The sequence below is a fragment of the Peromyscus leucopus genome, chromosome 16_21, assembly GCF_004664715.2.
Source record: "Peromyscus leucopus breed LL Stock chromosome 16_21, UCI_PerLeu_2.1, whole genome shotgun sequence".
In the NCBI taxonomy this organism is placed as follows: domain Eukaryota; kingdom Metazoa; phylum Chordata; class Mammalia; order Rodentia; family Cricetidae; genus Peromyscus; species Peromyscus leucopus.
This window is the reverse complement of record NC_051084.1, coordinates 37,032,542-37,060,171: the sequence shown is the minus strand read 5'-3', so window position 1 is coordinate 37,060,171 and position 27,630 is coordinate 37,032,542. Positions and strand designations below refer to the sequence as shown.

The 27,630-nt window shown below is 49.1% G+C and overlaps 2 protein-coding genes across 4 annotated transcripts in view; both read left to right on the top strand.

Moving 5' to 3' along the window:
* The first annotated feature begins 8 nt into the window (after nt 1-8).
* On the top strand, nt 9-6,134 carry LOC119086784 (hexokinase HKDC1-like). 2 transcript variants are annotated; one of them, XM_037199979.1, is made up of 3 exons: nt 9-777; nt 3,382-3,615; nt 5,320-6,134. In XM_037199979.1, exons 2-3 carry the CDS (start codon nt 3,518-3,520, stop codon nt 5,465-5,467), a joined length of 246 nt encoding a protein of 81 aa, XP_037055874.1. In that variant the 5' UTR covers nt 9-777; nt 3,382-3,517; the 3' UTR covers nt 5,468-6,134. The 2 variants fall into 2 exon arrangements, with proteins under 2 accessions (XP_037055874.1, XP_037055873.1); XM_037199978.1 differs by lacking the exon at nt 9-777 and having other exon boundaries at nt 2,803-3,615.
* Nucleotides 6,135-8,907: 2,773 nt separating this feature from the next.
* Nucleotides 8,908-27,630, top strand: part of Hk1 (hexokinase 1) — a 111,513-nt gene continuing 92,790 nt past the window's right edge. Inside the window, exons 1-3 of one of the 2 annotated variants that reach the window (XM_037200104.1) lie at nt 8,908-9,009; nt 16,771-16,950; nt 26,487-26,581. In XM_037200104.1, the coding sequence (XP_037055999.1) occupies nt 26,555-26,581 (27 nt within the window). In that variant the 5' untranslated portion in view covers nt 8,908-9,009; nt 16,771-16,950; nt 26,487-26,554. Of the gene's footprint in view, nt 9,010-16,770; nt 16,951-19,920; nt 20,020-26,486; nt 26,582-27,630 lie in introns of those variants that run through there. The other variant, XM_037200103.1, reaches the window with a different exon arrangement.

The following is a 27,630-nucleotide window of genomic DNA, read 5'->3' as shown; positions in this document are numbered from 1 at the left end:
CAGGGCCACCAGATGTGACCTCCTGGCTGACCCTCCCCTCTCCAGGGCCGAAAGGGAACCGGAGTTCTCAGCATCCTTCGCGTCCTGGTGCTGGCTTCTTGGCGACACTCAGCGACACCTCCATTTGCCGTACTTTGGCCAAAGATGGGCTGACTTTTGACATCAGAGGATCTGGGCCGAGATTCTTCAGTTGAGCTGACAGCATTCGATAGCTTCAGGTCTCTCGGCTGCTGGACTCAGAACCTGCCCAGGAGGCTGGCGGCTTACTTCCTCACCGGCCTGATGCTGCTGCCTCTGGCAGGAGACTGGGCCCGAGACCTGCGGGTGAACCCTTGCGAGGGAGAAAGATGCTTCGTGAACTAGGAGAGCTAGCTTAGCACGGCCTCACTTGTCATGTTGGCTTCACAGGCACCGCGAGAACGAGATGCACATTCATCTCTGCATGCAGAGGAGCCCAGGGCCCTGGAGCCAGGAGGAATCTTACCAGATTCAGGTGCTCCGTGAGCACCCTGGGGTGTCATTCCCCAGACGTGGATTGGATTGAGGGGTGGGACACCACTCAAGGTGCTGTCTTCCATTTCCCGTGATGCAGTGGGTGGCAGTCACTGCTGTCCGTGTTTGTTTCGAGGACCGTTGTTAGGTCCATGAAACACAGTCTGAGAATAAAGACACTTGGCTTTCCGGGAAACTTGGTGTGAGGTACTGACCTTTCTTCTGAGAGGCTCGTTGGTATCTTCATGTCCCGTCAGGAGAATAAGGGAGCTGTCGAGTCAGAAGGTTAGTCCAGACGAACAAAAGGGACCACATGGAACAGATTCCCCCAATTTCACGTGATTGAAGTACTTCCGGTGACAGAGCAGTGACCGTGTGACCCTAGAGTGCTTGCTCTTGACCTGGAGTCAGATGGAAGTCATGCGTGTGTTTATGTGTAGGTGTGTGCACGTGTATTTGTGTGTGGGTGTGCATGCACATGTGTGTATGCGTGTGTGGGTGTGTGTACCTGTGTATGGAGGCCAGAGGACAACCTCGGTGTCACCCTCAGAAAGGCCATACATTTCCATGGACACAGGGTCCTTCAAGTGGGATCTGGGGCCCACTGTTTAGGCTAGGCTGGCTGTCCAGTAAGTCCCAGGCATCCTCCTGTCTCCACCTCCCGACATTAGAATTACAGGCACACCGCCACACCAGGTATCTTGATCTATGGGTGGAGCTGAGGTCCTGATGTTTGGAGGCAAGCACTTCCCTATCTCGGCAGCTCCCAGAATCTGTTCTCCTCCTCTGCTGCTCTTTCTCTCTGAAGCAGGGTCCTCCTGTCCACCTGTCTCTCCTAACCCCATCACGCAGAACTATATGGAGTCGATGTGTGTCCCTGACCCAGCTCTGCCTGCATCGGCTATCTTATCACGTGACTGTGAACTTCTTCTTTCTTTCTTTCTTTCTTTCTTTCTTTCTTTCTTTCTTTCTTTCTTTCTTTCTTTCTTTCTTTCTTTTTTTTTCCGAGACAGGGTGTCTCTGTGTAGCGCCTTTCCTGGAACTCACTCTGTAGCCCAGGCTGGCCTCGAACTCACAGAGATCCTCCTGCCTCTGCCTCCCAAGTGCTGGGATTAAAGGCGTCCGCCACCACCGCCCGGCTGAATTTCTTATTTCTGCTTTGGTAGAATGTAAACTTATTGCCAGACATCTTTTTTTTTATTATCATAGTGAACTAGGACTGTGCCATTCTGATTAAATACTTACTGGGGAGGGATATGCTTTTTAAAGTCAAGCTTTCTGAGAAGTCTTCCGGCGTGTGTGCAGGGGGCGGGGGTGGGGTGGGGTGGGGTGGGGTGGGTGGGGGGGAATGACAGGTCGTTATCACAGGAAACAACATGAGGGGAAGATCGCACAGTCCAGGTTGGTTTGATGTGTTTGACACATTGGTTCAACTCCAAAAAGTTTCTGGCTGCCTCTTCCTAAAAGGATGCCCCTGGTACTGGGGGTTCTCACGTGCTGAAACAGCATGTGCCAGCAGACAGCGTGAGAGGCCCGCTGGGGCTGGGACCAGATGAGGCAGCTAGCCAACCCCCCCCCCAAACGTTTTCAGAAAAACTCAGTAAACATGTATGACGCTGGCCCCATGAACTGGTCCTAGATGGCACCGTTAACCTTTTCTGTGTTTTAAAGCTGTGTCTCTCTGGGGAAGTGGTACAGGGTTTGTTAAATTTATGTTTGTATTTAGATATAATGTCTCTTTGGGGAAATCTCTTCCTCTTCCCCCTATTTTTCTTACCCCTTAAAAAAGGTTGTTATTATGTGTATGAATGTTTTGCATGCATGTATGTTTGTGTATCATGTGTGTGCCTGGTACCCACAAGGCCAGAAGGGAGCATCGGGTGGTTGTGAGCTGCTGTGTGAGTGCTGGGAATGAAAACCTGTGTCCTATGCAAGAGCAGCCAGTGCTCTTAGCTGCTGGGTTACCTCTCCAGCCCCTTCCTTTGGTTTTGTTCTGTTGTTGTTTTTTGTTGTTGTTTTTTTTTTTTTTTTTTAAGATTTATTTATTACGTATACAGTGTTTTGTTTGCATGTATCCCTGCAGGCCAGAAGAGGGCACCTGATCTCATTACAGATGGCTGTGAGCCACCATGTAGTTGCTGGGATTTGAACTCATGACCTCTGGAAGAACAGCCAGTGCTTCTAACCTCTGAGCCATCTCTCCAGCCCTTGGTTTGGTTTTTCAAGACAGGGTTTCTCTGTGTAACAGTCCTGGCTGTCGTGGAACTCACCTTATAGACTAAGCTGGCCTTGAACTCACAGAGATCTGCCTGTCTCTGCCTCCCAAGTGCTGGGATTAAAGGTGTGCCACCACCGCCACCGCTGCCAGGCCATAGTTTCCTCTTCAAAGAGCATATAGTCAGCTGGGTTGACAGCGCATACCTTTAATCCCAGCACTCAGGAGGTAGAGGCAGGAAGGTTACCATGAATTTCAGGCCAGACTGAGCTATATAGTAAATGCCAGGGCAGCCAGAGGCTATATAGCAAGAAACAATTAGAAGGAAATTGACCTCCAGAATGGGAAGAGAGGACCGCTAAGTTGCTGTGAGGTTCCTGTCTAAGAGGACATCTCTTGTGCTCTGAACCTCAGACTCCTGGAAAACATCTGGTCTGTTGGTTGCCGACCCTAACATTAGCTCCTAGTGAGATGGGCAAGAGCAAGCCTAACACAAGGGCACTTGAATGTTGCTCTTTAAAGGTAATGGGACTTCCTAGCGTCCCTGACATCCCACATCCTCAGTCACTGACAGCATCTGTCTGGCTAAGACCCATCCCAGAAGACTCCGGATCACCTGAGGCAGGCCCAGGTGCAGGAAGCCGCTGCTAATGTTCTGACCTGCTTGTCCACAGTGACCGGCTGGCCCTGCTGCAGGTCAGGAGGATCCTGCAGCAGCTGGGCCTGGACAGCACCTGTGAAGACAGCATCGTGGTGAAAGAGGTGTGTGGGGCCGTGTCTCGGAGGGCCGCCCAGCTCTGCGGCGCAGGCATGGCCGCCATCGTGGAGAAGAGGAGACAAGACCAGGGGCTCGAGCACTTCAAGGTCGCCGTGGGTGTGGACGGGACGCTGTACAAGCTGCACCCGCAGTGAGTGCCTGTGATGGCCGTGGGAACCGGGACAGAGGGCGGGCACTCTGGTGGCCGGGGCTGGACCCGCACAAACTCTTCATCTTCACGGTGGAAAGATGTGGCCTGGCCCCATGGGGATGATACCCAGGCATGGTAGAATCCACTGCTATAGAGGCTGAAGCGAGGGCTGGTGCTTCTGCTTCCTGTTTGTCCTGTTTGAAGGCTAGGAGTCAGCCTTCAAAGCCCAACCAGGGTCCTTATCTGCGCCAGGTCACCAGCAGTGACCTCTGCCTCTTAGGGTGTCATAAAGATTGAATGGGCACCACCCAGCACCGCAGAAGTACAGGCTGTAATTATAGTACACAGGGCCAGGAATAGAGCATGGCCGGAGCTCCAGCCGGGTTTGAGCTGGCCAGAATTTCTCAGTTCAGTCGGTGGACAGAAAAAATGAAGAGCCCAGGCACACACACACACACAGGGTTGACTCCTGGCTCTACCATGTAGAAGCCAGCTGGCACAGGGCCAGTTTTGTGTCTGCTTTGGCTCTTTTTTCTGTAGGATGAGGACAAACAACAACAAAATGTAGTCACCTATAGCTGCACTAATAAAAAGATGTTACTCTTTTGTTTGTTTGTTTTTATTTTTTGAGACAGGGTTTCTCTGTGTAGCTCTGGCTGTCCTAGAACCAGCTCTGTAGACCAGAGATCAGAGATCTGTACTGTAGATCTGTAGATCAGAGATCCACCTGCCTCTGCCTCCCGAGTGCTGGGATTAAAGGCGTGCGCCACCACCGCCTGGCAAAAGCTATTATTTTTGTTCAATGTTTCCCACTTTATTTTGGTGCCAAGGAGATGTAAGAACAAGATTATAAAATTCCCGTGGTGCTGATCGCTGGCTCACAGCTTCTCTCTTTGTCCCTTGGTGACACACGTTTGGGGTTTGGTTTCTACAAAGAGAGACTTTAGAATAGTTTTACATTTATTTTGTATGTATGTGTGTGTGTGTGTGTGTGTGTGTTTGTGTGTGTGTGTGTGTTTGTATGTGTGTGTGTGTGTTTGTGTGTGTGTGTTTGTGTGTATGTATGTGTGTGTGTTTGTATGTGTGTGCGTGTATGTATGTGTGTGTGTGTGTGTGTATGTATGTGTGTATGTGTATGTATGCGCATATGTGGATGCAAAGGAGTCGGTTCTCTCCACGCACCACAGGGGCCTGGGTATTGAACTCGGGTCCTCAGGCCTGGTGGCAAGCAGATCTGAGCCATCTCACGAGCTCCAGATCTCTTTCCTGAACTAAGACTTGACCAAAGGCAGAAAGAAAGCATACCATCCTTTTAAAAGGTGCTGATGCCACGTGGCAGTGGTGCACACCTGGACCTCTGAGTTCAAAGCCAGCCTGGTCTACAGAACGAGTTCCAGGACAGCCAGGGCTACACAGAGAAACCCTGTCTCGAAAAACAGAAAAACAACCAAGCAACCACAAAAAGGTGCTGACAAACAGTTTGATGGGGTCCCCTACCCCTTCCCAATAAAAGCTCTCAGAACTAGAAATGAGAGTCTCTTAGCCGGCTGAGGAGTTCCTGTGGAAACCGGACAGCTAACACCACACTTGACGGATGAGACTGGGGGCTTCACCCGGAGGTCAGGGGGGAGGGAACTTGGCCACAGTAGTGGGTCTGCCAGCCCCACTGCAAGCACCGACGACGTGTCTTCCTCTTTGTCCCAGCTTCTCCCGGATACTGCAGGAGACGGTGCGAGAGCTGGCCCCTCGGTGTGACGTGACGTTCATGCTGTCGGAGGACGGCAGCGGGAAGGGAGCCGCTCTGATCACAGCTGTGGCCAAGAGGTTACAGCAGCAGAGGAAGGAAAACTAGGTGGGCCTGCCCAGGGGCCACCAGACGGGACCTCCTGGCTGACCCTCCCCTCTCCAGGGCCGAAAGGGAACCGGAGTTCTCAGCATCCTTCGCGTCCTCGTGCTGGCATCTTGGCGACACTCAGCGACACCTCCATTTGCCGTGCTTTGGCCAAAGATGGGCTGACTTTTGACATCAGAGGATCTGGGCCGAGATTCTTCAGTTGAGCTGACAGCATTCGATAGCTTCAGGTCTCTCGGCTGCTGGACTCAGAACCTGCTCAGGTGGCTGGCGGCTTACTTCCTCACCGGCCTGATGCTGCTGCCTCTGGCAGGAGACTGGGCCCGAGACCTGCGGATGAACCCTTGCGAGGGAGAAAGATGCTTCGTGAACTAGGAGAGCTAGCTTAGCACGGCCTCACTTGTCATGTTGGCTTCACAGGCACCGCGAGAACGAGATGCACATTCATCTCTGCATGCAGAGGAGCCCAGGGCCCTGGAGCCAGGAGGAATCTTACCAGATTCAGGTGCTCCGTGAGCACCCTGGGGTGTCATTCCCCAGACGTGGATTGGATTGAGGGGTGGGACACCACTCAAGGTGCTGTCTTCCGTTTCCCGTGATGCAGTGGGTGGCAGTCACTGCTGTCCATGTTTGTTTCGAGGACCGTTGTTAGGTCCATGAAACACAGTCTGAGAATAAAGACACTTGGCTTTCTGGGAAACTTGGTGTGAGGTACTGACCTTTCTTCTGAGAGGCTCGTTGGTATCTTCATGTCCCATCAGGAGAATAAGGGAGCTGTCGAGTCAGGTTAGTCTGGACGAACAAAAGGGACCACATGGAACAGATTCTCCCAATTTCACGTGATTGAAGTACTTCCAACAACAGGGCAGTGACCGTGTGACCCTAGAGTGCTTGCTCTTGACCTGGAGTCAGATGGAAGTCATGCGTGTGTCCATGTGTAGGTGTGTGCACGTGTATTTGTGTGTGGGTGTGCATGCACATGTGTGTATGCGTGTGTGGGTGTGTGTACATGTGTATGGAAGCCAGAGGACAACCTCGGTGTCACCCTCAGAAAGGCCATACATTTCCCTGGACACAGGGTCCTTCAAGTGGGATCTGGGGCCCACTGTTTAGGCTAGGCTGGCTGTCCTGTAAGTCCCAGGCATCCTCCTGTCTCCACCTCCCGACATTAGAATTACAGGCACACCGCCACACCAGGTATCTTGATCTATGGGTGGAGCTCAGGTCCTGATGTTTGGAGGCAAGCACTTCCCTATCTCGGCAGCTCCCAGAATCTGTTCTCCTCCTCTGCTGCTCTTTCTCTCTGAAGCAGGGTCCTCCTGTCCACCTGTCTCTCCTAACCCCATCACGCAGAACTATATGGAGTCGATGTGTGTCCCTGACCCAGCTCTGCCTGCATCGGCTATCTTATCACGTGACTGTGAACTTCTTTTTTCTTTCTTTCTTTCTTTTTTTGTTTTGTTTTTTGAGACAGGGTTTCTCTGTGTAGCTTTGCGCCTTTCCTGGAGCTCACTTGGTAGCCCAGGCTGGCCTCGAACTCACAGAGATCCTCCTGCCTCTGCCTCCCAAGTGCTGGATTAAAGGCGTCCGCCACCACCGCCCGGCTAAATTTCTTATTTCTGCTTTGGTAGAATGTAAACTTATTGCCAGACATCTTTTTTTTTATTATCACAGTGAACTAGGACTGTGCCATTCTGATTAAATACTTACTGGGGAGGGATATGCTTTTTAAAGTCAAGCTTTCTGAGAAGTCTTCCGGTGTGTGTGTGCAGGGGGGGGTGGGGGTGGGGAGGTGGGGCAGGGTGGGGGGGAATGACAGGTCGTTATCACAGGAAACAACATGAAGGGAAGATCGCACAGTCCGGGTTGGTTTGATGTGTTTGACACATTGGTTCAACTCCAAAAAGTTGCTGGCTGCCTCTTCCTAAAAGGATGCCCCTGGTACTGGGGGTTCTCACGTGCTGAAACAGCATGTGCCAGCAGACAGCGTGAGAGACCCGCTGGGGCTGGGACCAGATGAGGCAGCTAACCCCCCCCCCAAATGTTTTCAGAAAAACTCAGTAAACATGTATGACGCTGGCCCCGTGAACTGGTCCTAGATGGCACCATTAACCTTTTCTGTGTTTTAAAGCTGTGTCTCTCTAGGGAAGTGGTACAGGGTTTGTTAAATTTATGTTTGTATTTAGATATAATGTCTCTTTGGGGAAATCTCTTCCTCTTCCCCCTATTTTTCTTACCCCTTAAAAAAAGTTGTTATTATGTGTATGAATGTTTTGCATGCATGTTTGTGTATCATGTGTGTGCCTGGTACCCACAAGGCCAGAAGGGAGCATCGGGTGGTTGTGAGCTGCTGTGTGAGTGCTGGGAATGAAAACCTGTGTCCTATGCAAGAGCAGCCAGTGCTCTTAGCTGCTGGGTTACCTCTCCAGCCCCTTCCTTTGGTTTTGTTCTGTTGTTGTTTTTTGTTGTTTTGTTTTTTTTTTTAAGATTTATTTATTACGTATACAGTGTTTTGTTTGCATGTATCCCTGCAGGCCAGAAGAGGGCACCTGATCTCATTACAGATGGCTGTGAGCCACCATGTAGTTGCTGGGATTTGAACTCATGACCTCTGGAAGAACAGCCAGTGCTTCTAACCTCTGAGCCGTATAACAGTCCTGGCTGTCGTGGAACTCACCTTATAGACTAAGCTGGCCTTGAACTAACAGAGATCCGCCTGCCTCTGCCTCCCCGAGTGCTGGGATTAAAGGCGTGCGCCACCACCGCCCGGCCCTTTGGTTTTTAAGTTCTCGCATTTATATTAATTTTTTTTTGTGTGTGTACATGTGTGTGTGTGCGCACATATGCACAGATGCATGTGGGCATGTGTATATGTGTAGGTTGGTGGGTAACTTTCTGGAATTAGTTCTCTCCTTTCACTGTGTGGGTTCTGGGATTGAACTCTGTTTCAGCTTGGTGGCAAGCACTTACATTGGCCGAGCTACCGCACCAGCCCTTCCTTTGGTCTTTTGAGACAGTCAAGGTTGGCCTTGAACTTGTATTGGTTCTCCTGTTTCTGCCTCCGGGATCCCTTGCCTCCCAACTTTACTAGCCCCTGAAGAAATCTCCTTAGGTTTTGTCTTCCTCAGATGGGGACCTGGCTACCTTGTAACCCTCCCCCAGTTCTCCTTCCTGTGTTCCACACCTCAGCTCCATCCCACTTCCCTCTGAGTCTGCAGCATCCTTATTGGACAGATGGTCTGGCCTACAGGTTCAGCCATCTCCTCCTTTGGTCTCTCAGCACATGTATGCCAGTGTGAGGAGGCCACCCAGCCTTTCTGCCTAGTTCTGATCTCTTGGAGGGAAAAGGATCCCCAAGGTATCTAGGGACCCTTGGCCATTGTGGCCAGTTGATGACATCATAGAGTTTGAAGCAGAGAAAGAACTCCAGCAAGGGCAAAGTCCATTCCATGACTCCAGGAGTCCACCCCTGAAACACCTGGGACGATGGAGGGTCCCCCTCTTCTCAAGTCTTGCTAGGCCAGACCAATAACTACATCAAGGTAAACTGTCTTTGGGAGAACCTCATAGACTTCCTTCTTTAGAAGATAAGCTGGGGATGTAGCTCAGTTGGTAGAGAACTTGCCCAGCATGCACGAAGTCATGGGTTCTGATCTCTAGCTCTGCATAAACTCAGAGTGGTGACACATCAAATCCCAGCACTCAGAAGGAGAAATTCAAGGTCATCCTTGGCTATGAGTGAGTTAGAAGCCAGCCTGGGAGACATATAAACCCCATTTCATAACAAAATGAAAACAGCCTTGGCATTGTGGAGGCAGAAGCAGGCAGATCTCTGTGGATTTGAGGCCAGCCTGGGATATGTAACAAGGCTCTGTTCAGCAATGAAAGAGAAAAGCATTCTTTTCTACATTTTGCGGCACCACACTTACATCCTCTTGGCGCCCTTACAGAGTGAGCTGATAGGTAAAGATGTGAGTGGTTCCTCCATCACCCACTTCCCAGAACGAGTGGTCTCATTCATTTGTCATCGTTTAGGAACAGATCTCTTCTGCCCACGGGCAAGAAAGGGTCTCGATAGGAATGATGACTGAGTTCTCATTCTCCCTCCTCCCTGTGGTCCCCAGAGCTGACTGCAGCAGCAGGGCCGTGTGTAGCCCTTGTTCTTTGGAGAGGGAATGGCGAACTAGCAGATGAATGAGTCTGCTACTGCCTTTGACTCCACTGTCTGTCTTACCCAGTGGGACCCAAGCGTTACAGTCACAGTAGATCCTCTGTAGGCTTGGCTCTGTGGGTGCCAAGTCCTGCTCGAGGCACCAAGGACCCAAGGAAATATGATACCATGGTGCCATGTAAGCGTCCACCGGAAAGAGAAAGGCATATTTGTGTCTGCAGGACAACGTAGCAAATGAGGAGGAGATGGAGTCAGGCTGTGCCCTCTGTATTTTAGATCCTCTGGGCATGCGCTCTGAGGCGCATGTGCACCATGGACCCTTGGGGTGATAGCACGAAACTTACGAATCTTTTCTCAGAAAAACGTCAAGTGCATATATAACACACGTAAGATTACTAAGGGAATTATATAGCTCTTAAGGAAGTGGTACTAAGGTTAGGGGCCTGTAATTCTGGTTACTTGGGAGGCTGGGCTGAGGGTTACAAGTTCAAGATTAGACTGGGCCACATAGAGAGTCTAGCCTAGAATACATAGAAAGGCTAGCCTAGACTACATAATAAGTTTCTGTCTCAACCCCCTACTCTACCCAACCAAAAAAGAAAGTAGTCAATAATATAGTCATACATGTACTTATATTATTCATTATATAACAAGTGCCAACAGAACCCAATAGCAATCATAATTTTGAAGCTCTTTTGAGTATAAACCTTATTTTGGAGACATTTACCACAATAGCATAAAACTATCTGTAGTTTCTGGGCCAGTGACATGGCTCAGTGTGCTAAGGCGCTTATGGCAATCTGAACTCGATTCCCAGGACCCACGTGGTGGAAGAAGTTGTCCTCTGACCTCCACATGCATGAGGAAACATGTGCCCACCCACCCCACAAACATTAAAAAAAAAAGTCTGGTTTCTACTGAAGACAGAGTCCCAGGTACTAGTCACTACTATAGTTCTCACCTCTAGGAACATTTAGAACATAGTGTCAGATACATTTCCCCTCTATTTCTTCTTCTTCTTCTTCTCTTTTTTTTTTTTTTTTTTTTTTTTTTTGGTTTTTTGAGACAGGGTTTCTCTGTGTAACTTTGCGCCTTTTCCTGGATCTCGCTCTGTAGACCAGGCTAGCCTCGAACTCACAGAGATCCGCCTGGCTCTGCCTCCCGAGTGCTGGGATCAAAGGCATGCGCCACCACCGCCCGCATTTATTTTGCATCCTTGTCTACTTCCTGGGAGCCGGTCCAGTCTTTCAGTTAAGCAGCCCCTTTCCCTGTATTAGTTCGCATCAGTGGCTGTCTATTTTGTATGTATTTGGTCTTCTATTGTCTAAACAGTATCTTTAAAAATACTATGACTTCTTTGAGAATTTCAGCCAGTATATTCCCATCATATTCACCCCAACTCCATCCAGGTACACCCCCCACCCCCCTGTGCCCTCCAACTTCCTGTCTTCTTCATTTTACTCGGTTACACGTCTACTGTCCACACGGCCTAAGCGTAGGGCCGTCCACTGGAGTGTGGGTGACCTACCAGGGGCCACACTCTTAAGGTAAACGGACTCTTCATCCTCCAGAAGCCACCAACTACCCAAAGCTCCTGAGTTAGGGATGGGGTCCCCGAACCCCTTCCCACTCCATGCTCGATCCTGTGCAGGTTGTATGCAGGCAATTGCAGCTGCTGTGAGATCATGAGTGCTGGGGTCCTATAAACAGTGTCCTTTAAAGAAAAAAAAAAGCTTTTAAAGGCAAGCATGGGGGTACACACCTGTAATCTCATACTTGGAAAATGGAGGCAGGGGTTCAAAGCCAGCCTCAGGTGTAGTGACTTGGACACCAGTCTGGGCTACATGAAACTCTGTCTCAAAAAAGATTTAAAAAAAAAAAAAGAAATTAAATTTTGACATCTAGTTTATTATTTTGTGTTTTCATATTCTATGGGAAAAAAAAGCACAACCCACCAAAATATGGTCCCATGTTTTCATTGTTTTTTCAATGCCCTAGCTTATGTATTTCATATGCATGTCTAGTTCTTTTTGATTTCGGCTCTTTATGTATGCCCCCCCCCTCTCGTTTCACTAAGTATCTCTGTTGTCCCTATTTGACGCTGGGTCTGCCTGCTCTGACTCCTGCTGGAGGTGGCACATGTCGCCCAGTCTGTTGACATTCTCTTCCTCAGATGTCTGGTGACTTTTCGTCCTGTTCAGTTCTTCACCCACGGGTCACCCACTGCTCGGTCCTGGAATGTTCTGGGTCTGGGCCACTTTGGTCTGAGTCATTCTGATACAGTGAGAAAGGAGAGGTACCTTGAAAGCAGAGAGTCCTGGGTACCCCCGAAACCTCAGGGAACCCCCTGCCGGCCCTGCTAGCCTGGTTTTTGTCAACTTGGCATGAACTAGAGCCAGGTGGGAGGAAGGGACTTAACTGAGGAGTTGCCTCTGTCAGGTGGGCTTGTAGGCAGGTCTGCAGGGCATTGTCTTGATTAAAGATTGACATGTGAGGGCCCCGCCCATTGTGGGCGGGGCCACCCCGGCTGGTGGTCTTTGGTTATAGAAGACTGAGCAAGCCCAGGGGAGTAAGCCAGTACCCCGCATTCTTCTGAGGTCTCTTCATCACTTCCTGCCTTCCCTCAATGACGCGATGATGGACCCTGTCCTGAAAGTGTAAGCCAGATCAGTCCTGGCCTCCCTAAGTTGCTTTAGGTCACGGTGTTTATCACAGCAGTACAGAGCCACCTAGGACAAGTCCCCAGGCCCCTTTGGGCAAGGTGTGAGGAGTTGGCCTTCAGTGTGCTCAGAATCAGCAGTCCTGGGAGCGTACATCACTGTCCCAGGCTGCCCACCCCCCAGGGCCGGTGAGTGGGTGTCCAGGGCTAGGTAAGCCTTTCTCGGCTCTTGGCCCAACAGAGCCTGGCTCCGCTCTTTTTTTTTTTTTTTTTGGTTTTTTTTTTGGTTTTTCGAGACTGGGTTTCTCTGTGTAGCTTTGCGCCTTTCCTGGAACTCACTTGGTAGCCCAGGCTGGCCTCGAACTCACAGAGATCCGCCTGGCTCTGCCTCCCGAGTGCTGGGATTAAAGGCGTGCGCCACCACCGCCCGGCCCTGGCTCCGCTCTTAACCCACCAACACCTGGGCGGGCCTCGCAGGCTGCAGGCTCTCTGGACATTGAAGGACACCAATGGTCTCCTTACTCTTACAGAGTTAATTGGCTGTGGTGGTGAGGGCGGAGCCCAGGGCCGCAGCAGCGTGCTAGGCTGTCACCGTCTGTTGAGGTCGTGTACCCCCAGCCCAGGAGCAAAATTCCAGCTGCTTTCTCTCACCTGCACTATCTCTACCTGCAGAAAAGACCACTTCCCGGGGGGGACTTTATTTTACACCCTGCCCTTCTAAGCCTTCCTATTAAAATCGTTTTTTCTTGTCTGAACAGAGCCATCAAGATGTATGCTATTTTTTGCAACCCCTTATAAGCAGAGAGAACACTCCGTTTTCCAGGTGCCCCAGCGCTGATGAAATCCTTTACTTTATACTTGACTATAGAGAGGGATTGTGAACACACTGGGGAGAGCCTGATGTGGCCTTAAAGCACAGGGCCACCAGGAGACAAAAGGATGGTTCCCAGGGAAACCAACAGTTCATTCATGTCCCAGGTCACACCTGTCTTCTTGGAGCCACCCTGCTACCCACCATTGTGACACCTAAAATACCCACCACTCACATCATGGCTGCCTTGAGTATTTTGTCATTAATCTGCTTTGTCTATAAGGTTTTGTTTGTTTGTTTGTTTGGTTTTTCAGGTTTCTCTGTGTAGCTTTGGCGCCTGTCCTGGATCTCACTCTGTAGACCAGGCTGGCCTCGAACTCACAGAGATCCACCTGCCTCTGCCTCCCGAGTGCTGGGATTAAAGGCGTGCGCCACCACTGCCCGGCTGTCCACAAGTTTTGTGATGGCTTCATGGTTCTGTCTTGGCCATCTCCGACTTCTCACATCCTTGCCCTCCTGTGCCTGGGACCCAGAAGGCAATGGATACTGAGTCAGATCGGAAATCCACCTTTTCTCTGTAAGACAAATGAAGCAGCAGAGTCTGTCTTGGTTTCTGTGTGCGCTTAATGAGCGCAGGGCGCGTGCTTCAGGGTAAGGCAAGGGTGGCCTGCCCTGGGATGAAAAGCTTGGATCTGAGCTGTGAGACATTGTCTGGGATTGTGCACAAAAGAGAATTGAATTGTAGATCAGCTGGGAAGCGAGTGAGACGGCCCCAGTGCCCTTGGCCGCCAGGGCTGGAAGCCTGTGGGAGCGCATAGCTGGCATTTTTTTTTAAGCATGAGATTAGGAAGTCTTTTGCTTCCTCTGTGAAGAGGCTTGGATCCAATGGGCTTGAGGTAGGATGGGAGGTTTTGTTTGGCTTTGTTTTGGTAGAAAATAAACCAGATTTGGCTTGGGTGTTATGAGACCCAGGGCAGACGAGCCCTCTGCCTAGTGCTTGGTAAGAGGCAGGTTTGAAAGCGTGTGGTCACATTTTGGCAACAGCGAGTATGTGGAGAGGCTGTGACTGCAGTTTCAGAAGAGGGGGTTCCTACTGGACTCTCCAGATGACTGTCTGTATTTGAGACGCCTCAAAGCACCGTTTCACAGTAAGTTCTGAGGTTTGCTCCTGGCTGGTGCCATATGGGAAATCACTTAGGGCAGTGGTTCTCAACCTGTGGGTCACGACCCCCCTGGCGTTGCATATCAGCTATTTATTTGCATCGTGATTCCTGACAGTAGCAAAATTACATTTATGAAGTAGCAATGAAAATAATTTCATGGCTGGGGTCACCACAGCATGAGGAACTGTATGAAAGGGTCGCAGCATTAGGAAGGTTGAGAACCACTCACTGGCTTAGGGGCTCGCTCGAATCACCTCCAGATGGCAGCACCCCGAAAAGCCTTCACTGGGGCACTGGCTGGTGCTGAGAGGAAGCTGAGAGGAAGGCCTGCCCTGGGCATCTCGTGGAGCTTCAGGCAGGCTCTCTCTGACATGGAATACTCATCTCTCATCCTCTAGCTCATGTCCCATAGGATGTCCGGACAGGGCCGGCGAGATGGCTGTGTGAGTTAGGAGTGCTTGCAGCCAGGCCTGACGACCTGAGTTCGATCCCTGGACCCCACATGGTGGAAGGAGAGAACCCACTCCCACAGGTTGTCTTTTGACTTCCACATGTACACCATGTGCTCATAGGTGCATGCATGTGTGCACACATACACACGCACAAATAAATGCTAAAAAAATTTAAATTTAAAAATTTTCCTTTGACTTACACTTGCATGCTGTGCTCTTTTATTATTATAGTCTGTTGTTTACTGTGTGTGTGTGTGTGTGCGCGCGCGCGCGTGCGCACGTGCGTGGAATTGTGCGTACACACGCATGCTATGAGGCAGACGTCGGGGTGAGAAGACAGTCTGAACATATCCTTTCCTTCCATCATGTGGATTTGGGGGAGTATCAGATCCTTATCTGCTGAGCCATTTGGCCAGCCCTAGAGAGAAATGTTTTGTAGATTTCTATTTTTATTCTATGTGTTTGGGCGTTTTGCCTTCATAAGTGTCTACGTATCATGATCGTGTGTCTGCAGTGCCCATGGAGGTCAGAACAGAGTGTGGAGGCCTTCGCAAGAGCAGCAACCACTGAGCCATCGACTCTCCAGCGCCCCCTAGGGAGACTTTCTGAAAACATTTCTTTTTCTTTTCTTTCTTTTCTTTTCTTTTCTTTTCTTTCTTTCTTTCTTTTTTTTTTTTTTTTTTTCTTTTTTTTTTTTTTGGTTTTTTGAGACAGGGTTTCCCTGTGTAGCTTTGCGCCTTTCCTGGAACTCACTTGGTAGCCCAGGCTGGCCTCGAACTCACAAAGATCCTCCTGGCTCTGCCTCCCGAGTGCTGGGATTAAAGGCGTGCACCACCAACGCCCAGCTTTTTTTTTTTAAGATTTATTTATTTATTTATTATGTATACAGGAGAGGGTGCCAGATCTCATTACAGTTGGTTGTGAGCCACCATGTGGGTGCTGGGAATTGAACTCAGGACCTCTGGAAGAGCAGTCGGTGCTCTTAACCTCTGAGCCATCTCTCCAGCCTTTTCTTTTCTTTTTTTGTTTTGTTTTGTTTTTTTGAGACAGGGTTTCTCTGTGTAGCTGAGGTACCTGTCCTGGATCTCACCCTGTAGACCAGGCTGCCCTCGAAATTACAGAGATCCGCCTGCCTCTGCCTCCCAAGTGCTGGGATTAAAAGGTGTGCGCCGCCGCCGCCACCACCGCCCGGCATGAAAACATTTCTTGTTAGTGTACTTTGCTCTTACAGAATAGTGGGCTCGGTCGTGACATTTTCGTAACATGTACGTAACGTGCTTTGATCCGAGAACGCCACTTTACACAGACATGCAGCATGAACCGGAAGAAGTGTGTTTAGAGCCATTTCAGGATCTGTCAGAAATTCCATCAGAATCCCAAGCCACGATCCATTTATTTATTTATTTATTTATTTATTTATTTATTTATTTATTTATTTATTTATTTATTTATTTATTTATTTATTTATTTGGTTTTCCAAGACAGGACTTCTCTGTGGAACAGCCCTGGCTGTCCTGGAACTCAACTGTAGACCAGGCTGGCCTTGAACTCAGAGATCTGCCTGCCTCTGCCTCCCAAGTGCTGGGATTAAAGACTTGAGCCACCACTGCTTGGCCCAAACCACATTCTACCAATAGTTTGGTTTTTCTTTTTCTTTTTCTTTCTTTTTTTTTTTCATGAAACTCAAGCAAGCCATTCAAAAAGCAATTTTTAAAATCAAATATTCCAAACAATCCAGAAATATACTGCTGATGTTTCTGTCTTGACGTCTTTGCTTTCTATAGTTAAACTCTTGTGTGAGAGCAGACAGCCACACACGTACAGTGAAAATACCGTTCTTCCTAACACAGCAGTCTCGGGTCTACGCTGAAGGGCTTCAGGCCGCACAGGTTGATGGGTTTTGAGACAGGGCTCCTGGTGCCATGCCTGGGCTGTGTGTTCAGAGCCAAGGCTGCAGTGATGTCCCAAAAGGGACCCTTTTCACAGGGTGACGAGTGGCCCACCCCGTCCCAGGCTTTTGGTAAGTCTTCTGTCTCTCTGTTCTCAGCACTCCAGCTAACCCGCCCAAGACTGTCCTCAGAGACCTGGGAAGAGAGCACTCGCCCAGTCCCACCTGCTTTCCATCAACTGTTCCGTCATCCTGCAAGGACAGCAAATGCTGCCCCTTGGGAAAAATGAGAGTGAACACCAGTGAAGAGCTGGCAGACGTGACTCAAATTCTCCCAAGGCAAGTGGACAGGGATGTGGCCTTGGGCTGCAGTCCATGGTGGGTTTTACAGAGCTCCTGTGACCCACCTCAGGCAGCTTCCTGGGGATCTGTAGGATGCCTTAAAGAGACCCAATGTGGGGATCTGAAGATAGTCTTAAGCATTTACATACATTTCATTGACTGGGCTTGGAGAGGGACACTCTCCCAGGGCTACACAGTAATTTGAAAGGCACCTAAACTCACTGCAGTTAAGTGTCCGAAGTGATGAGGCTAATGTCATTTTGTTTTTCTTTTGTTTTTTTGAGACAAGGTTTCTCTGTGTAATCCTGGCTGTCCTGGAACTTACTTTGTAGACCAGGCTCACCTCGAACTCAGAGACCCACCCGCCTCTGGCATTAAAGATGTGCACCACCACTGCCTGGCTATTAACACTTTTTATATGATCACAACTGGCCAAGACGGAACACCCCCCCCATACCCATTTTATCTTCTCAATTTTTGTGTGTGTGCATGCATGTGGGGTGTGTGTGTGTGTGTGTGTGTGTGTGTGTGTGTGTGTGTGTGTGCCTAAAGACAAACTCAAGTGTTATTTCTCAGGAGCCATTCTTCACCTGTGCTTTGAGACAGTCTCTCTTTGGAATCTGGAGTCACCAATTAGGCTAAGCTGGCTGACCAGCGAACCCCACGGATCGGCATGTTTCGGCCTCCCCAGCGTTGGCATTACAGGTGTGTGCCACCATGCCTGGCTATTTCCCCATGACTTCTGGGGATCAAACTGACGTCATCTGTTTGCGAGCTAAGCACTTTACCATCTCCCTAGCTGCTCTTCAGGCTGTCTTTAGGTTAGGCTCTCACTGTGTAGCCTAGACTGGATTCAAACCCACCATCCTCCTGCCTCAGCTTCCCAAATGCTGGATTGTTGGTGTGCACCACCCACCATGCCTGGCTGTCCTTCCTCATCAGCTCGGTGTCTTGGTTCCTTCTCCTGTTGCTGTCATAGAATACACTGACCAAGGCACCTTCAAAAGCAAAGAGTTGATTGTGGCTCACAGTGGAGGAAACTGTCCGTCATGGTGGAGGCGGGAGGGCATCACAGCAGCAGGAGCTTGAAGCAGCTGGTCACATCCCATCTACAATCAGGAAGCAGAACGCAATAAATACATGCTGCCACCCGCTTGCTCTCTCCAGTTTGTGCAGTGCAGAATCCACACCAGGTCAGATGAATCTTCCCCCATCAATCAACCTATGACGGGCTGTTCCGCCACATGCATGCCCAGAAGCCTATCTCTTAGGTGCTTCTGGATCCTCCCAAGTTGACAACATTCGCTGTCTGAATTGACACAGTGCTGTTGAGGGACAGAGTGACTAAGAATGTGGCAGTGTGGGTGCCCAAGTTGGGTTGGCACAGACCTATAATCCCAGATGCTCACAAAGCTGAGGCAGGAGGATTAAGGAGTTTCAAGGGCTATGTTGGGATACAGAACAAGTTCAAGGCCAATTTAGGGAGACCCTGTCTCAAAAATTTACAAGGAAGGTAAAATCAGCTTGGGGATTGTGGTAGTTTGAACGTAATTGGTCCCCGTAATCTCATAGGGAGTGGCACTATTGTGAGGTGTGGCTGTGTTGGAGTGGGCGTGGCCTTGTTGGAGGAAGTGTGTCACTGTGGGGGCGGGCTTTGAGGTTTCCCATACTCGGGTTACCGCCCATTATCACAGTCGACTTCCTGTTGTCTGCAAGATGGCAGACTCTCAGCTACTTCTCCAGCACCGTTTCAGGCCGCATGCCATGATGATAACAGACTGAACCTCTGAAACTGTAAAGGGGCCACCCCAATGAAATGTTTTCTTTTATTTTTTTTTTATTTTTTTTTTTTTTGGTTTTTCAAGACAGGGTTTCTCTGTGTAGCTTTGCGCCTTTCCTGGAGCTCACTTGGTAGCCCAGGCTGGCCTCGAACTCACAGCGATCCACCTGGCTCTGCCTCCTGAGTGCTGGGATTAAAGGCGTGCGCCACCAACGCCCGGCAAAATGTTTTCTTTTATAAGAGTTGCCATGGTCATGCTGTCTCTTCACGGTAATGAAAACCCTAGCAAGACAGGGATATAACTCAGTCGTGGGTAACTTTTATAGCTGGGGTTGGGGTGAGGTAGGGGGATTAGAAGGTCAGCGAGCATCGTGGAGCATGGGAAGCCGAAGCCAGGTCACCAGCCCAGTGTCAAACCTCAGCTTTGCTACTTGACATCTATCTGAGCTCGGGAAGGTCGCCAACCTTCCGAGGCTCAGGGTCTTTGTAAAAGGGGGAGTCAGCACAAGGATTGTTGGGAACGAGAGCGTCCACTCTCTCTACCTGATACAAACTGTCACCTGCTGTTTGTAAGGACTCCACTGAATGATTTGGTAAGAGCAGGCTGAACCAACACAGAGCCAGAGCTGGTAAGGAACGAGGAGCCCAGTCACCAGCAAACCATGAATGAACTGTGAGGTTCAGTGTTACTGGCACGCTGAGAAACGAGGAGCCCCAAATTCAGGCAAATGGCCCAAGAAATGAAGCCTCTCATCTGACACTCACAACGGTGCCTGGGCCAGAATTTTTGGGAAGACAAACGCTTGACTTACACAGATGTTTTGGGTTCTGTCAGAGGAAAGGAAGGAGGCAGAGAAGACAGTTCTAGACACCCTCGCCGTCCCAGAGAGTCGGCCCCTGGACTCGCAGGGCATTTGGAGTGATGGAGAATGTCCACTCTCAGCAGGAAGTGCCCGCACAGAAGGAACTGCACACAGCCCATGCTGCCAGCGAGATGGGCCACAGATAACACTCCTCAGTTCTGCCTGACCTCTGGACCAAGCAATGTCCTGACAGAGACCTGCCATGGCCAAGCCTCCAACAGATGCCCAGAGCTCCCTCCCCCTCCCCCGCTCATCTCCTGGGCAACAGTTGGTGGTTAGCAGAGGAAGAAAGAGGACCATAATGTAATCATCTAGATTCTCCATCATCTGCACTAACGGGATGGGGAGCACTCCTTCTCTGTAAGATGTTTCGAGATCCAGGACAGGCTGAGGAAGCTGCCCCTCTGTCAGAAAGGCAGGCAGGTGTGTGTGTGTGTGTGTGTGTGTGTGTGTGTGTGTGTGTGTGTGTGTTGGTGGGGGGGTATCTGTGGACTTTGTAAGCCTGTCTGGTAGAGCTAGCAGGACATTTTTCTCATAATGGCAAAGCTAAATCATACATGATCCCAGATGTAGTGGCTCATTGCCTGTAATGCCCGCCCTTTGGAGGCTGAGGCAGGAGGATGGTCATGAGTTTGACACTATTATGGTTTACATAGTCAGTTCCAGGCCAGTCTGGACTACAGAGTGAAACCCTCAAAAGCAAAAGCAAATCAATAAACAACAAAAACTCATAAATGATGCCAATGTGGTGGTGCCATAAGCTCGGCCCCAGGGAGTCTAAGGCGCAGGAGTTGCCATGAGAACCAGCACGGGCTGTTGCATTATGTCTTGGGCTCAGGCTCTGCTCTAGGCTGACTCAGCTACTGGGTCTTTTGCTGGTGGAGCCACAGCAGTGCCTCTATGCAGGAAATGAAGTGAGAACAGGACAAAAGCCTTCACTGAGCGCCCGTCTATAAAATACACTCGTACTCTTGGCCCCTAGCCCATGCATTATAATTATCTTCATGTTATATGCAGTGAAGTGCACAGGAGGCAAGATTAGTGTTGTCAGGGGCTGGGAATATACTGCCGACGGCTGTGAGTTTCTTCAGGGGTAGTGGGTGTTTCCTTTTGTGTGTGTTTATGTGTGCAAGTGTGGTGTATGTGTAGTGTATATACATGTTGGGTGTGGGGTACAGGTACATGTGCGTGAGCAATGGCTAGAAGAGGAGGCTCACTCACTCCCTTGAGATGGCATCTCTCACTGAGCCTGGAGCAAGGCTGGGCCAACAAGGGCCCGCCATCTGCCTGATCTCTTACAGAGTGGGGGCTTCGGGTGTATGGCCACATCTGGCCTTTTTAATGTGGATGCCGGGATCTTATCGTGTGTCCTTCTGCTTACAGTCAATTGTTCTTATGCACTGAGCCATCTCCCCAACTCCATAACGGGCATTTTCTAGAATCAGATAGTGGTGACACCTCTACCCTGTAAACACGCTGAAAATAACCAAAAATCTTTAAATCTCCAAGAGATGAGCTGTTGGTTTAGGAGCTGCATTTCAAGTTTTAAAATGTGTATACATTTAACATTGATAATTAAATAAATTAGTATTATATGGAGCAGCCCCCAAAAGTTACACAGTGAGATTTATCTATTCATTCGGCAGTGTTGGGGGTCAAACCTAGAGCCTTTGGTGCCCGTTAAGGCAAGTTCTGCCAGGGAGCTACCCTCTGAGCCTTGTAGGGTAAAATGTAAAAACTCGTAACGTAACGTAGGCTGGAGAGATGGGTCAGCTGTAAAAAGCTGCTCTTTCAGAGGACCCAGGATCGATCCTCAGCACCCACATGGTGGATCATAACTGTCTGAACTCCAGTTCCAGGGAACCCAACATCCTCTTCCAGCCTCCTTTGGCACGTCTTACATGTGGTGCGCAGATATACATGCAGCCAAAAACATCCATACACATCAAAACAGAACACAAAGGAGCAGTGTGGAAGTGAAGACAGAGCCAGCCAGGACAGACGGACACGGTGGGTGCTGTGTCTCATATCCAGTCTTTATGTTTCCACCACACCCGAAAGAAAGACCGACGGCAGATGCCGAGGGGGTAGGTCAAGAATCGCTACCGAAACACTGTATGGTTGTCTGCTGAGCCAGCTCCCCCAAAGCCAGAGCCAAGCCTGAAACACCCCTGCAAAGAAAGGAGAAGGTACCCAGAGGGAAAAGGGGGTACAGGCAAGACAGGATAGCCTTACAGACAGAGAAGATGCCAAAGCAGGCCAGGCACAGAAGGATGAAGGTGCCAGAAAACCGTGTGGTGTGTGTGTGTGTGTGTGTGTGTCTGTCTGTCTGTCTCTGTGTTAACATTCATATTTGTGACTATACATCTTGAAATACTATCTTATCAAGTTTTACAAAAATGTAGAATTATAGAGGGATTTTTCTTCGGGCCGCCTGTTCACAAAAAAACAAAAACAAAAACAAAAAAACCAACTACACAGAGACATAATTATTAATTAAGCTTGGCCTATAGCTGAGGCTTGTCCCAGTAGCTCTTATAACTTAAATTAACCCATTTCTTTTCTTTTCTTTTTTTTTTTTTTTGTTGTTTTTTTTTTTTGTTTTTTTGAGACAGGGTTTCTCTGTGTAGTTTTGGTACCTGTCTGTCATGGATCTTGCTCTGTAGTCCAGGCTGGCCTCAAACTCACAGAGATTCACCTAGCTCTGTCTCCTGAGTGCTGGGATTAAAGGCGTGCACCACCGCCACCCGGCAAATTAACCCATTTCTATTCAAGCATGTGACTCTGGCTTTTACCTCTCCTCCTGCATGTCTTGCTCCCTCCGCTTATGACTGGTGACTCTGCCTTTCTTCTTCCCAGAGCTCTCTCTGTCTGGAAGTCCCACCTGGTCCTGCAGCCGCTCAGACCCACACACAAAGGCTTATATTATTTACAAAATGTATGACCTAATGGCTCAGGCCTCTTGCTAGCTCTTACAACTTAACTCAGCCCATTTCTACTCATCTAGGCATTGCCACGTGGCTTCGTGGCTTACCGGTACTTTCACATCTTGCTTCCCCTGGTGGCGGCTCACAATGCCTGCCCCACTCTCCTTTCCTCTTCTCTCTCCGAAGCTTGAAGGTACCTCCTAACCTTATTCTGACTCACCATTGGCCAAACAGCTTTATTTATCAACCAATCAGGGCAACACATATTCACAGCTTACAGAAAGACATCCCACAGCACCCACCTAGTTATTGGCCATTTAGCTTTTTACTAAACCAATCACAGTGACACATCTTCACACAGTGCAAAAGAATATTCCACAACACAGAATTTTATTTAAATATATATATATATATATATTTTATATATATATATATATATATATATATATATTTTATATATATATATATATATATATATATATATATATATACATACAAGTAAAAGCTCATCTATAAGAGTTCCTGCTGGGCAGTGGTGGCAGCTGGTTGGTGGTGGCGCACACCTTTAATCCCAGCACTTGGGAGGCAGAGCCAGGAGGATCGCTGTGAGTTCCAGGCCAGCCTGGACTACCAAGTGAGTTCCAGAAAAGGCGCAAAGCTACACAGAGAAACCCTGTCTTGAAAAACCAAAAAAATGCTGTGCAGTAGTGGTGCACACCTTTAATCCCACCACTCTGGAGGCAGAGTCAGGAGGATTTGTGAGTTCGAGACCAGCCTGGTCTACAGAGTGAGTTCCAGGAAAGGCACAAAGCTATGCAGAGAAACCCTGTCTTGAAAAAAACCAAAAAAAAAAAAAAAAAAAAAAACCCAAAAAAGAAAGAAGCCAGGTGGTGGTGGCGCACGCCTTTAATCCCAGCACTTGGGAGGCAGAGCCAGGCAGATCTCTGTGAGTTCGAGGCCAGCCTGGGCTAACAAGTGAGTTCCAGAAAAGGTGCAAAGCTACACAGAAACACTGTCTCGGAAAAAAAAAAAAAAAAAAAAAAAAAAAAAAAAAAAAAAAAAGGAAAGAAAGAAAGAAAAACCATTAAAAAAAAAAAGAGTTCCTTTCACCCCCATAGAGTGTTGACTGGAGGAGCCACTGTCCTGCAGCTTACATGTCTAGGCCTCTGCTCAAGCCTTTCACGGCCCTTCCAGGCAATTCACAATAACAGAGAGCATGCGCTGGGTATGTACCAGGCACCAGTACCCTGCTTATGAACAAACCTTCGGATCTGGTGTGTGTCCATGGTGATGCCTATCTCACAGTTGAGGGAACCGCAGCTCCTGCAGCTTCCCAGGCTGGGTGGTGGTGGCGCACGCTTTTAATCCCAGCACTCAGAAGGCAGAGGCGGGCAGATCTCCATGAGTTTTAGGATAGCCTGGTCTACATAGTTCCAGGACAGTTAGGGCTACATAATTGAGACTGTCTGAAGACAAAGTCTTCCCAGGTCAAAGCTGGTAAAAGGCTAAGCAGGGCCTCAAGCTACATATCCTGGCCTCACATCTGAGTTTCATTCCAAAGTTGTATCCAACATGAAACTATGTGAGGGGTACAGCCTTCTCACCCCTCCCCCATCAAACTGGGGTATCAGTACACAAGGAATCCAGTTACTGCTATTCCCCAGCACCCTAAAGAATACAAATACCAAATTCCATTTCCTTTCTTACGGAAACCTTTGTGTAGCGGAATTAAGTATAACTATCAAATCAAAACTGGATGCTGTAGCTGAGCGGCAGTGGCGCACGCCTTTAATCCCAGCACTTGAGAGGCAGAGCCAAGCGGATCTCTGTGAGTTCGAGGCCAGCCTGGTCTACAGCCTGAGATCCAGGACAGGCACCAAAACTACACAGAGAAACCCTGTCTTGAAAAACAAAACAAACAAACAAAATTGGATGCTGTAAACAAATAACGAGCATGAAAGTGTACCAGTTTTGTTTCTGCTTTGTGCCAAGCTCCAGCAGAACTCTCCACTGCCAGCCTTGGTGACTCAGCCAGCTGCCTGGCACTGTACCCATATTTGAAAGCCTGGGCTCTTGGCTTCCCCAGTTGGAGCAGGAAGGGCCTCCAGTGGAGGGGCGCCGCTCTTGCAGGAGCTGCAGTATGCCAATTGTTAGGCAAAGCACGGAACAGTCGGGAGCTGTTCAGGCTGCTAGAGACTGGACAAAGGGGCCATCGATCTTGACTAATTGGAGAGGACTCACCCCTCGGCTTTACTGATGTTGAACTGACAAACCATACAATTAGGGTGTCGTTTGTATACACACACATACACATAGTGAAATTATTACCCCCGTCAAGCTAACTAGCAGCCATTATCTTAGTTATTCCCTTTTTTGGCCCAGTAAGTACTTGATCTGCCGTCTTAGCAAGTGTGGATACTCAGTATGTTTAACCATCACCAAGCTGTGCGTCAGGCCCTCAGCACTTCTTGATCTCAGATAATGGGAAAGTTTAGACCCTTTGTGGCACATGAGACTCTCTCTCAAAAAAAGAACAAAAGGATAAAATTATTTTCACCAGAAAGTATTCCATGGGGGGGAAGGTAGACTTAAAAAGAATATTTTAAGTCGAGCGGTGGTGGCGCACGCCTTTAATCCCAGCACTTGGGAGACAGAGCCAGGCGGATCCCTGATCTCTGTGAGTTCAAGGCCAGCCTGGGCTACAGAGTGAGATCCAGGACAGACACCAAAGCTACATAGAGAAACCCTGTCTCGGAACATCCAAAAAAAAAAAAAAAAAAAAAAAAAAAAAAAAAAAAAAAAAAAAAAAAAGAAAGAAAGAAAGAAAGAAAGAAAGAAAAAAAGCATATTTTAGGGCCAGTAAGATAACTTAGCAGGCAATGACACTTGCTGCCAAGCCTAACAAACTGAGTTCAGTCCCCTAGAACCCACGTGATGGAAGCAGAGTCTCCACTCCTGCAGGTTGTCCCCTGGCTCTCATGCTCACAGTGGTACACATGAGCATGTGCACACAAACACAGTCAACGGAAAACAAAAGGATATTGTAGCATGGCTCTCTTTGGGTGTTGCTCATAAGTAGTTACCTGGAGAGAAATACAAAGAAGGATACATACTAAAGTAATCGATGTTATTTCTGCAGGAGAGTGATTTCAGTTTCAAAACCACTTACTTCTAGTCTCAGACTTCTTTTTATTTATTTATTTATCTATCTATCCATCCATCCATCCATCCATCCATCCATCTATCTATCTATCTATTTATTTTTTGATACAGGGTTTCTCTGTGTAGCTTTGGAGCCTGTCCTGGAATTCGCTCTGTAGACCAGGCTGACTTCGAACTCACAGAAATCCACCTGCCTCTGCCTCCTGAGTGCTGGGATTAAAGGCGTGCGCCACCACTGCCCAGCCTAGTCTCAGACTTGTAACTGAGCACTGTGCATTGCCTTTTGAGTTAGAAAAATAGGTTTTATTCTGAAATTCTCCATACCACATTTTAAGTTAGACACATGAGGCCCAAGGGAATCTGGGATGAAGGTCCTGCTTCTGAAGTGGTGGCCTTTTGAAGACGCCTCAGTTGGGCCCCAGCTCTGCTGATCACGTCCCTGAAGCTCGGCTGGGCTTCCACCCCCAGCTGGCAGTCCAGGAAGTACTTCCAGAGTAATACTCTACAGGAAACCTTATGTCGCTTTATCTGGGTTCATGGATCCTTCTAGAAATGGGCCTGTACGCTATCCTGGGTCAGTCCTCTTTATCAGGGTGTTTAGTCTTCTAGATCCTGGGTCAGTCCTCTGTATCAGGGTATTTAGTCTTCTAGATCCTGGGTCAGTCCTCTGTATCAGGGTATTTAGTCTTCTAGATCCTGGGTCAGTCCTCTGTATCAGGGTATTTAGCTCCTCAACTGCGGATGCTAGAAGGACATTGCAGAGGCTCTGACTGGCCTCTTCTGAACTTAACCTTTCTTTAGGATCAGGAGACCCAATTTCTGAGACCAGAAGACTCCCGGAAAAACAGTACAGCCAGCGTCTCTCCACCATGGGACAGAGCTGCCAGCGAGGACAGGTAAACCTTACCACCCCGAGGATCTCACAAATCCCAGGCTGGCCTCAACTTCCATGTCATCAGGAATGACCTTGAATTCCTGACGCTCCTCTGTCCACCTCCCAAGTGCTGGGAGGACAGGCATCTTCTACCAGATCCAGTTCACGTGGTGCTGGGAACTGAGCCCAGGGCCTCTTCCATGACAGGCGAGCACTCTCTCCACTGAGTCATATCCCCAGGTTTCCCTGGCCTCTCACAGGGTCCTGTGTACCATGTCTTACTCAGCCCACTCTCTTGGAGCGTTGCCTTGGGGTCCAGCTCAGGCTTAGGACACAGCAAGAACAGGGCAAGCAGGAGCCCTCCATCTGGCCCCTGGCTTTTAGCACAGGTTAATTTCTCAGCCAGACCTGTGGTTTCTCTCCAGGGGGAGTCTTGCTAGTCATGGCTAGTCGCTTCTTGGAAAGTTTTACTACAAAGTCATGAGCGTGGGCTACAAGCAGGCATCTGGCATCACTCTCTAGGGGAAGCAAGCCTCTTGGACTGAATTTCCCCATGCCTTTCCAAACCAGAAGCCCTTTCTGACATTGTAGAACGTCTCCCTGGACATTGAAACATCCCTCCAAAAATGTGGCCAGCACAGATTATATTCCCAAGAGCAACTGGCTCACCTGAAACCCATCTTGCTGCACCGGGGCCCCTGAAGTGAGGACCACAGTTGTTCCCTTTCAGGGACAGGGGAACTTGGGTGCCTCGTGGGTGTGAGCCCGAGGACAGATGCCAGGCTGGTACGTGCTGTATGCTCCGTAGGCCAGGGCTCCCTCAGCTATGGGAGTAATGGGCTGGTCAGTCCTCGGGGACAAATTTATCTTCACTAGTCTTTTTTTTTTTTTTTTTTTTTTTTTTTTGGTTTTTCGAGACAGGGTTTCTCTGTGTAGCTTTGTGCCTTTCCTGGAACTCACTCTGTAGCCCAGGCTGGCCTCGAACTCACAGAGATCCGCCTGGCTCTGCCTCCCGAGTGCTGGGATTAAAGGCGTGCGCCACCACCGCCCGGCTATCTTCACTAGTCTTAA

Excerpts from the sequence above, each read along its gene's own strand:
- LOC119086784 (XM_037199979.1), top strand. The coding sequence starts at position 3,518 with ATGGCCGCCATCGTGGAGAAGAGGAGACAAGACCAGGGGCTCGAGCAC. Across the intron at positions 3,616-5,319 it reads CTGTACAAGCTGCACCCGCA|CTTCTCCCGGATACTGCAGG; the intron begins GTGAGTGCCTGT and ends TCTTTGTCCCAG.